General features: G+C 48.9%; 1 protein-coding gene across 2 annotated transcripts in view; it reads right to left on the bottom strand.

The window, feature by feature from the left end:
• Window positions 1-281: 281 nt before the first annotated feature.
• Window positions 282-11,198, bottom strand: part of St8sia2 (ST8 alpha-N-acetyl-neuraminide alpha-2,8-sialyltransferase 2) — a 44,971-nt gene continuing 34,054 nt past the window's right edge. For both annotated transcript variants that reach the window (XM_048329510.1, XM_048329511.1), the window contains one exon: window positions 282-1,060. In XM_048329510.1, coding sequence (XP_048185467.1) covers window positions 775-1,060 — 286 coding nt within the window. In that variant the 3' untranslated portion in view covers window positions 282-774. The remainder of the gene's footprint in view (window positions 1,061-11,198) is intronic.

Raw genomic sequence — 11,198 nt, 5'->3', positions numbered from 1 at the left:
CAAAAGCATCCTTTGAGGACCTGCTACCTCTTTACGACCGTCTGCTGCTCCAGCTGAAACCCCTGGTGCTGATTAGTCCGTTAGTCTCAGTGGACTGTCCATTGCATCTCCTCTCATCTCTCCACCGCTATAGATAGAGGTCTGTTTGGGATGTGTGTGTCACCCGTGGCGTGTCCCTTGGGCCACAAAACTCCAAGTTCATGGCCCGAGGCCTTCGTTCGGCTGTGGCCTCTGCTTCCCGCTTTCCTTGTGCTTCTGAGTCCAACCGAACTCAACCTTTCTCTTCTATGCATAGCACCACTCTCCACTGGTTCAAACTGTCCTTTCTGAGCATCTGCTACCCAGAACCTTCTAACATCTCCCAGAGGGCTGGGGCAGTAGGCAACAGGTGTCTGTCCATTCATCCAAGAACTCAAAGGTCCCCTCCGATCCTGGAGACTAGGTTGTCACCCCCAAGTCATGGGACTGGCTTCTCTTTATATCAAGTCCTTTGCCCTTCCCCCAAAGCTGGATTGAGTCTCCATCCAGTTCCGGTGAGTTCTTCACACCTTCTTCCTGTGGCTTATCTGCCTACTGCTAGATGAACACCACACAATTATAAATACTCAGGTCAATATATATATGCAGGTTTAGAGATATATATATTCTGGTCACTGTTTTACACTTTTTAACAAAGAAAACCACTAGCCTGCTTGTTGCTATTTTTGTTTGTGCCAAACTCCCGACTCCCATCTGGGCTGAAATGTGAGCCACCGAGTTCCACGCGGCTCTGGCTTACGTTGCCCCGTCACACTGGCCCACGGTCAGTTTCAATGCCCCTTGCTCGTGCAGGTTCTTGAGGGCCTTGAACTCCAAGGGCATGGTGTGGGGGCTGGCCTGCGAGGTGTAGCCGTACTTGAGGCTGTCGTAGTAGTGATACTTGACGGGGTTCTGGTTCTGGTCCAGTGGAAAAGGCCAGAAGCCATAGAGGTAGATTTGATTGCAGAACCGTGTGGCCAGTGTGTACATTAAGAGGCCGGTGGTGGGCCTTTTGATGTGGACTTTGTTAGTTAGCCAGTATCTGAAAAAAAATAAAAACAAACAAACCCCGTAAGAAATGTGTTTATGTATCATCATTCTCAGGAAGGGGGAAATTAAGGAAAAAACATTTGTTGCTATTTTTAAGGTGTTGTCAAGGGGAGGGGCTATCATTTTGTCAGGTAATAAGTGCATTTCTGTTTTTGGACAATGGTACCCCTTTGGTTTGAACTCAAGAGTCTTGAACTTTCTGGGCAGAGACTCTACCACTTGAACCATACCAATAGTCCAGCTTTTGGCTGGTTAAAATTTTAGAGATGGAGTCTTGAAGACTTTGTTTTGTCCAAGCAGGCATCTTTTTTTGGGGGGGAGGGGGAGGAGGGACAATGTAACCCCTTCCTTTGCTTCCTTCGAACCCCTTCCTTCCTTTCCCCTGGTTTCCCCTCCCATCCCTGCCCACAAGTTGGATAGTGCATTTCCCATGTAGTGCCTATTGAACTCTAAGACTGCATTTGTTCACCCTTCCTTAGGAAGAGGGAGATTTTATCCCATCCAGCAGCCCCCCCCCCTACATTCCAGTGACAAATGCCAGGTTCGCTTCCCAGAGGACTAGTGATTCATTAGACAACTGGACCAACCTTGCCTGTGTGCTTTCCCATGAAGGAATCTATGGGACTTTAAAACAAGTCTGTCCTTAGCCCAAAGGAGCTACCCTCGCTGGGAGTAACTGTCCTAGCTACTCAAGAGGCTGAGATCTGAGGGTCATGGTGCTCTACCACTAGCTAGCCTTAAGCCTAAAAGCACGCAGGGCCCGAGTTCAAGCCCCAGAACTGGCACACACACACAGAGAAGTGAGAGAGTAGTGTTGGTCCCTGGGTTATCAGGGTAGTATGGAATCAAGGGCCCTTGTGTGCCATAGGCAGGAACACAGCGAGGAAGAGGCGGCCCCTCTCGCAGACAGGAAACCCTCTGGAACAGATGGTTTGGCCACCCCTGCTCTGTGAAACCTTTTCTTTCCGTGGGACCTGAGTTTTCTCTCTTCCACATGGATGGAAAACAGCCCAGATGATGTCCAAGAAACCCGCAGGGCCTCATATTGCAAGAGGGTGAATTCCAGGATTCATTCTGTCTGCTAATTCAGGCTTACCATAATTTGTGGCTTATCTCTTTCTTTCTAATAAAAGCTTCCACTTACCCTAGGCTGACTCCCTTTAAAAGCAATGTATATACCCAGGTTGAAAGATGTAGTTCCTCTCTCTTTCTCTTTCAGAACTTGAGTCACACTCCCAGCCCATTTTGCTTTGGTTATTTTTAAAATAGGAAATCTTTTTTTTTGGCCAGGGCCAGCCTGGACCACAAACCTCCTATGTATCTATCTATGTATCGATCTATGTATCTATCTATTTATTTTGCCAGTCCTGGGGCTTGAATATAGGGCATGAGCACTGTCCCTGGCTTCTTTTTGCTAAAGGCTAGCACTCTACCACTTGCACAGCACCACTTCTGGATTTTTCTATATATGCAGTGCTGAAGAATTGAACTCAGGGCTTCATATATACGAGGCAAGCACTCTTGCCACTAGGCCATATTCCCAGCCCTGAACCTATTTATATCTTTTGTGCCCAGCTTTTTGTTTAAGATAGGGTCTTACCCCCCCACCCCCCACCCCCGCTGCTGGGCTATCCTTAAACAGTGAATCTTAGTCTCTGTTTCATGAATAGTTGGTATGATATGATAGGAATGAGCCAATAAGCCTGGCATGATGGATATAATCCTTTTTAAAAATTGTTATTATAAAGGTGATGTACAGAGGAGATGTAATCCTTTTTGACTTTTACTTTATGATGTTATTAAGTAGTCATACAAAGGGATTACAACTGGAAAGATGTAATTCTCCACTACAAAATCCTGACCACTGTGTCTCTACACTAAATATTGTTCACATTTTTATATCCTTCACCTCGGTGGGTCCCCATCCTGCAGGCTGCTGCTTGCTAGTGGGACAAACGTCTGCTCCCCAAGGGAAGCACAGACCAGCATAGCTTCTGATGACCCCTACCCAGAGAGATGGGCCCATTTTATAATCAAACACGCCAACTAAATTCACGTCAAGTGCCAGGTATGAACAGTTACACACAGTTCTGTACTAATCACCATGCTTTTAGCTAAAAGGCTAAAAGATGTGTGTGTGTGGGGGGGCAGGCTCCCAGCAACCCAAAATGGGTATCTCAGAAAAGGTAGGAAACTCAGCCAGGCACTGATTGCTCACACCTGTAATCCTAGCTACTCAGAAGGCTGAGAGGAGGATTGCAGTTTGGAGCCAGTCCCAGCAGGAAAGTCCATGAAACTCTTTTTAAAACATTTTTTTAAACCATTTATCTTTTTGTTGGTCCCGAGAGGCTCGAACTGTGGACCTGGGTCCTGTCTGTGAGCTCCTTGTGCCCAAGGCTAGCACTCTACCACTTGAGCCACAGAGCCACTTCTGGCTTTTTCTGTGATTTAGTTGGAGATGAGAGTCTCAGGGACTTTCCTGCCAGGTCTGGCTTTGAACTGTGATCCTCAGATCTCAGCATCCTGAGTAGCTAGGATTACAGGTGTGAGCCACTGGTGCTTGGCCCGAGACTCTTACCTCCAATTAGCCCCCCAAAAGCTGGAAGGAAAGCTGTGGTTCAAGTGGTAGAATAGTATCATTGAGCACAAAAGCTCAGGGACAGCACCCAGGCCCTGAGTCCAAGCCATAAGACTAGCACAAAAAAAAAAAAAAAAAAAAAAAAGGAATCCAGGAAATGCTTAGCATCAACTTGTTTGGACTGTGCTCTAGCCTTGGAGTCAGAATCGATGAGAGGTTCCTAATAATCCATTTAATTCCAGAGAATCATGCAATATGCAAACAAATAGAATGCACTGGAAGGATTGCCAGCCCTCTCACCAACCACCACCTGGTGTGATCTGAGTCTCCTGTCTCTCTCACCACAGCAGGGGTGGGAGTGGGGTGTGTATGTGAGTGACTGTGTCCCACAGGGCCACAGTGGGGCACGGTGGCAGCCTCACGAGTGGTGTTGCAGACAGCCACAGTTGTCATGTAAGCCTGTCACTGAAACCTGCCCCCTCTCCCCAACCCCCTCCTAGTTCATTCTAGAAACTTCCCCAGGGCCTGTGGTTTCCATCAGGGAATCAGAAGGACAGAGGCAGAGGACGGGCCATCGGGTCTGGTCACCACAAACACAAGGCCAGGCGTCCTTATCATTGATACCCTGCATGATTCAAAAGTCTTGATGGTCCTAGTGGATCCTCCTCCTCCTCCTCCTCCTCCTCCTCCTCCTCCTCCTCCTCCTCCTCCTCCTCCTCCTCCTCCTCCTCCTCCTCCTCCTCCTCCTCCTCCTCCTCTTCCTCCTCCCCCCCCCCCCCATCCCGAGAACAAGCATGCTGCCTGTGCACCTGGTTAGATCGAGCTCGGAGATGACATGCCAGCCTCCCGACCCCGCCCTCCCATGCGTGTCCCACCCCACGGCATTCTGGGAGGGCCAAGGCTGGAACGAAGGGGGGTATAGCTGATGCTGTACAGTGACATGACAGCCAGGTCCTTGTCCCTGCCTGAGGACTCATGGGTGCTGGCTTCCTGAGAAGACTAGAGCCCTAACACCAGCCAAATGCCATGGCAGGGATGTGCGCTTTCTTTATTTGCTGGTGGCGAGGCCTTCGCAGGGGTCAGCTTTCAGAAATGAATTTCTGTTCAGGCATGCCAAAGCTATGCCTGGAAGCAGGGAGACAAGAAGCAGCGATGGATGAGCCATTCTGAGGCGAAGCACACACCTGCCCCTTGGGTGAACTCCCTCTTCCTCCCCCGCTCCCCCCACTCCCTTTGTTGCAGCCCCCTTCCCTGCTCAAACTGTCAGTCACTTCTACCTGATTACCATGTGCTTTGTTCTTCCTTTCCTCCCTGTACCAAAGCGACCCAGGATGGGGATGGGAATTTGTCACGGCATGGGCTGATCTCTTCCATAGGCCCACACTACTTGATCCAATTCAGAGACATCATGGGCTATGGCAAATGTAGAAGCGTTTGACATTTGACTCTGTGGGCTTCCCTTACATCTCCTAAGATATTTGTAATTGAGTTGGGGTCAAGTGGCCTTTTCTGGCCCCTAGGGGACAATAAAAATGGCTTTTCTCACTTTGGTTTTGTTTTTGGTTAATTGTGGGGCTTACACTCAGGGCTGTCCCTGAGCCTCTTTTTGGTCAAGGCTAGCGCTCTACCACTTTGAGCCATGGCTCCACTTCTGGTTTTTGAGTGCTTCGTTGGAGATAAGAGTCTCACAGGGACTTTTCTGACCGTGCTGGCTTTGAACTGTGATTCTCAGATCGTAGCCTCCTGAGTGGCTAGGATTATAGGCTTGAGCCACTGGCACCCAACAGTTACTTTTTTCTTTTTGTTGCCAATACTGGAGCCCCTCATTCTTGCTTGGCTTTTTCATTCAAGGCCAGTACCCTACTACTTGAGCCACATCCTTGCTCCTGGTGTGTGTGTGTGTGTGTGTGTGTGTGTGTGTGTGTGTGTGTGTGTGTGTGTGTGTGTGTGTGTTGATCCTAGGGCTTGAATTTAGTGCTGTCTCTGAACTTTTTTTTTGTGTGTGTGTGTGTGCCACAGCTCCACATCTAGCTTTTTAGTAGTTTATTGGAGATAAGAGTCTCACAATGTTTCCTGCCCAAGCTGGCTTCAAACTTTGATCCTCAAATCTCAACCTTCTGAGTAGTTAGAATCACAGGTGTGAGCCACTGGCACCTGGCTTTTAGAATCTGACACACTTCCCTGCCTGGGCTGGCTTAGAATGGCTTCTTCAGATCTCAGCCTCCTGAGTAGTTAGTGTTACAGACGTGAACCACCAGCCTCCAGTCTCTACCAGTCCCCCCACCCCCCATTTTCTTATTTCCTGACTTGCAGAGCTTCAAATTCAAAGCCTTCTGTTAAGATGGGGTTGGATTAAGAAAAAAATGGATCCTAGATCCCAGAATCACTGGCTGGAAGAGAGTCGGTGCCAGCTCACATCACATTCCAGGACAAGAGTGAAGAACCGATCTCCCTGGTTGTGGGGTCTGTTAGAGGAAGCCCCCCTTCCCCCTTAGTATTGATATCCCGAGTCTCGTTATGCTTGGCAAATATTCAACTGGGAGATGGAAAAATGGAAAGCTGTGGAAAAGAAGTGGGAAGCTAGCTGAGCCCACGGCTCTGGGGCTGGGAAGGAGGTGGGGAAAAGGGGCAGAATCCGGCCAGCTGGGGAAAGGTGTTAACAGCCAGCGAGACTCCATAATGAATGAACGAGGGGAGGGGCCAGCCCATTTCCTATTCTGCCTTCCCAGTTCTGGCAGGGCCATAAGGGTACAATTTAATAAGCAGCTTGTAATAGAACTGGACTGAGTTATGCAGGAACAAATCACTCTCGATTTCCTTTCTATCTCCTCAGTCACTCTGGCCAATTTACAGACTGTGGTGTGTGTGTGTGTGTGTGTGTGTGTGTGTGTGTGTGTGTGTGTGTGTGTGTTGCTGACTTGTGAGCTATTTCTTTCCATAGGATAACAGCTGGGTGTTGAAACACAAACTAATTAATTTTGCCTTCCCCACGGAGGTTAGCTGGGTACATTGACAATGCCCCTCTCCTATACCAGTCTTGAGATTTTAATTAGAAGGCAAAGTCATCTCAAAGCAGGCAGTAATTATTTTTTCAAATTGGCCACCCCAATGGTTGTGCCGATTGGGCGTTATATTTTACAGTGTGGACATCAATCAACGGGCGATTGCCAGAGCTGTTCTAAAACCCGTGTCCTCTGGATTCGTGGGTGCAATGCATAACAAGAATTGTGGTGGTTGGAAAAGGGACCAAGGGGGAGGCTTTCTCCAGAGAAGTTAACAACCGTATTGGACAGAGCAGGAATGGCTCACGGGGGCCATTGGGGGTGGTGGTGACTGGATGATGCTTTGTATAAGGCTAAGAGCAAAGCTGTAAATGGAAGGCTCAGCTTCCCCTTCCTGGACACCCATAGCTATACTCTCTCTGGGGGAGCATGGCCGAAGGCTCCTGTGGCCTGTGGGATATCTCTGGTTGAACTTTCCCATTGTTGGAGAGATGTGGCTTTTGTCTCTGGATTTGGGCTGTCTTGGTTAAGCCATGGGGAGGCTGGAAGCTGATTTTTCTGCCCCTCAGGTCTCCGGATCAACTCTGCCCATGTGCGAGTTCAACTACACCCGCGTACCTCCAATATGATCATGTCCCCTGCTCTCCCCAGAGCTTCCCAGAGACGCCAGGAATCCACAGGACAAAATCCAATAGCTCAGTTGGATGGGGGATGTACTTGAGATCTCAGCCTGAAAAATCTCCCTGGCCGCCGCCTCAAGGTCACGACCCCACCCTCATGAGCAGCGACACTTCCGGTCCATGTGCCTCTGGCCAGAGTTGCTGCGTCTGATCTCAGCTTCAGTGTCACTTCCTACAGAAAGCCTCTCTGGTCCTTGGCTTCTGTCCCCAGTCTGCACTGATGGGCAGCCAGGCATGCTCTGCTGACAGGCCCTCCGCCTGGCCCTGGCAGGAGGCAAGCAGAATCAGTGCCTTCCTCAGGCCATAACACACAGCTTTCCTCCTTCCTAATTAGTCACCAGTCCGCAAGCCTTGCCTGCCAGGCCAGCAGGCAGCTGTCCTGCCTACAGGGTGGCCCTCTCTGTGGGGTGCAGCTTCTCCAGTTGTTGTAATTGAATTAGCGCCATTCACGGCCAGCTGCTGACCATAGTCCCATCCCATTTCCTGTGCTGTCCTTAACTGCCTTGTTGTCCTTCTTCCTGGTTTCCCTCCTCTCTGGCCCAGAACCAGCCAGGGCTCTGGGCGGCAATGCGGGGTGGCAGAGCCAGAGGCCCCCTAGGAGAGGTGCTGAGGTCAGGGCTGTGTTGGCACCAGAGCTGGCTGCTGCCAGCCGATGGCTTCTGCGTTGTGTCCCTTGCTCTTTGTGATGATTCAGATGCGCTGGAATCTGGTGGTGGCAATGCAGATCACAGAATCAACTGGCATAAAAGAAGTGCTGCTGGAGTAGGAAGGGAGGGCCTCGAACTCAACTCTGACAGGCTGAAAAGAGGTCCTTCCCAGATATTTTGGTTTAAACCTGAACTCCCAGTATCATGGTAGGGGACCTTATGTGGTGTCAGGATCTTCTGAGAGGTCATCAAGGGACAGTTAAATGACAAGGACAGGCTTTAATCCACCATGATGAATGTCTTTATAAATGAGAACGTCTTGAGCCAGAAGGGCATGCTGGGAGAATTCGGTGTCCACACCATGGGAGCCATTCGAAGGTCAAGAGAGAGGTGGGGGATGGGCCCTCTCTTCAGAGCTCTTACAAAGGACCAGACCGGGGGTCTCATGTAGGTCTGGGCTCCCAGCCCTCCTAAGTATGAGTCATCACACTTCAAGCCTTCCAAAAGTGTGAGTCAGCAGGCTTGTGTAGGTTACTTCATTATGGCAGCATCTTGCTAACCAATGCACCATGCCGGTCGGGCGTCCCCTGTCCAGTGGGGAAGGCTAGGACTAGAACATCCCCAAAGATGCTCAGTTCTCCACCTTCTTGAGGACCTGCCCTTGCTCCAGGGATCCAGCATTCCACACATCCTCTCTCCCAACCTTATTTTTACCTCCCAAGCCTCACAGGGGTATAAAATGATAAGTTCCTCAAGGTTAGGATCCTCATTTCATTAACTTTTGTTTGTTGTTTCTATGGGATGGTGCCCCCTGCAGCCCCAAGGTGGGTGCCTAGTGAGTATTTCTTTTTTTCTTTTTGCCAGTCCTGGGGCTTGGACTCAGGGCCTGAGCACTGTCCCCTGTTTCTTTTTTGCTCAAGGCTAGCACTCTGCCACTTGAGCCACAGTGCCACTTCTGGCCATTTTCTGTATATGTGGTGCTGGGGAATTGAACCCAGGGCTTCATGTATACGATACGAGGCAAACACTCTTGCCACTAGGCCATATCCCCAGGCCCCCCACCCCCACCCCAGCGAGTATTTCTTTTTTTTATTTTTTTTTTATTTTTTATTTATTTATTTTTTTGGCCAGTCCTGGGCCTTGGACTCAGGGCCTGAGCACTGTCCCTGGCTTCTTTTTGCTCAAGGCTAGCACTCTGCCACTTGATCCACAGCGCCGCTTCTGGCCGTTTTCTGTATATGTGGTGCTGGGGAATCGAACCTAGGGCCTCGTGTATCCAAGGCAGGCACTCTTGCCACTAGGCTATATCCCCAGCCCCCCCAGCGAGTATTTCTAAATGAAGGATGATGAAGCCTTCTTCTCCTCTCAACGCGTCCAGCTTCCCAATTTCGCTTCCCCTCTAGTCTGGTACCCCAAAGCAAGTGGGCATCTCCAAGTGGGATCAAAACAAAGACATCTGAAGGATTGGCCATTCCTTCAGATGTCTTTGTTGTTGTTCTGGTTATTTCTGAGACAAGGTTTTGCTTTATTTTTTTTTAAACCTTGGCGGGCCTGGCCTGCAATCCCCCACTTACGCTCCACACGTATCTGGGATGACAGGGGTGCATTACAGTGTCCAGTTTTGTTTTGTTTTGTTTTTCCTGTTGAGATGGAGTCTTGAGAACTCTTTTTTTTATGCCCCTGATTGCTCATCCAGAACTGTGATCTGCCCAATGTCCCCCTCCTGAATTGGCAGGATCACAGACGCCATCCACCGTGCCCTGCCAGTCCCTTAGTCTTTTCATCATGTGGCTCTGTTCTGTATCCTTCACTAGCCTCATGCATCTGTTTACTCAGACAGAGGTGAGCCCTTCCCCTCTGGACTCACAGAGTCCGCCCTTCCTGTGCTGTTCCTTTGCACTTACAGCCTCATGAAGGCAGAGGGAGAGGGATACTAGTGCAAGTCCATTGGAAAGCCCTGACTGCCTCCTTCCCCCACTGAAAGCAGGGACCAGCCCACCTGTTGCTTCTGCAGCCTCCATCCCAGAGCTCCTGCAAAGGGAGATGCTGCGTTCTCAGGATTAACAGTCTGTTTGTTTAAAGGCCTCATTACTGGTGCTTAATGCTATTTTGACACATGAAAGTGAGTCAATTATAGCTGGAAATAGCTCTGGCTTGCAGAGATTTCTTCCAGGTGGCTGGCTGCCTAGTCCCCATCCATGGCTTTTTCTCTCATTACCAAGGGGCAGTTCTTATTCTTCTCTTATCCCTTTGAACTCTTAAACCATCTTATGAGTCTCCTTCTTCCAGGGAGGAATGATATTTAATGCGTATAGATGAGAGAGTTGTTGTGGCAGGCCTATGCGATGAGGGAGTAAAGTAAAAAGGTGCTGCAAGGAGCCCCTGGAGAGATAAGGGCTGTGTGGACCAGTGAGGCTCAGATCTGAACAGGTCCCACTCTGACTCCATCAGCCATGACTGTGGATGTCCCCTACCCCACCTTCTGTGCCAGTCCTGGGGCTTGAACGCAGAGCCTTTTGTTCTCAAGGCTAGCACTTGGCCACTTGAGCTACAGCTTCACTTCAGGCTTCTTCATTGATAGTTCGTTGGAGATACAAGTCTCACTGACTTTTCTTCCTGGGCTGGCTTTGAATCGCAATCCTCCAATCTCATCCTCCTAAGTAGCTGGGATTACAGGCATGGGTCATGGGTGCCCAGATGCCCCTCCTTTTATTATTATTATTTTTTCAGGTTCTCTTTAGGTCTTTCTGTGAACAATGAGTTGTCTGTGACCAGCAGGTCATAGGCTTGGGTATCTCAGAGCAAGTGGCTTCAGAGGCCCTCCCACTACCCTGAGGCCCTATGCAGGGGCCTTCTAATGTCTCTTGATTGGTGGGGAGATTGTGCCCTGAGCTTCTCATATCCCTAGGGCAGAGCTGAGATCTGCCATGTGGTTAGCAAAGCGCGTGCGTGTGAGTATATATATATATATATACATATACATATACACATTACATGTAAACAACATCTAAGACATAAAATGTAATTATATACCATATAAACCACATATAATATTTATGCTGTAGAATATATAGAACACATAACATATATTATACAATATGTAATTATAGAACACATATGACACATATACTATATAATTAACATATAAGACATATAATTATACAACATATAGTATATACCTATGGGGATATGGATTATATTGTGTTATTATTATTATTATTTT

This window comes from Perognathus longimembris, chromosome 20 (genome assembly GCF_023159225.1).
Source record: "Perognathus longimembris pacificus isolate PPM17 chromosome 20, ASM2315922v1, whole genome shotgun sequence".
NCBI lineage: Eukaryota > Metazoa > Chordata > Mammalia > Rodentia > Heteromyidae > Perognathus > Perognathus longimembris.
Note: the sequence above shows the minus strand (reverse complement) of the source record. Positions and strands in the feature narration are given on the sequence as shown.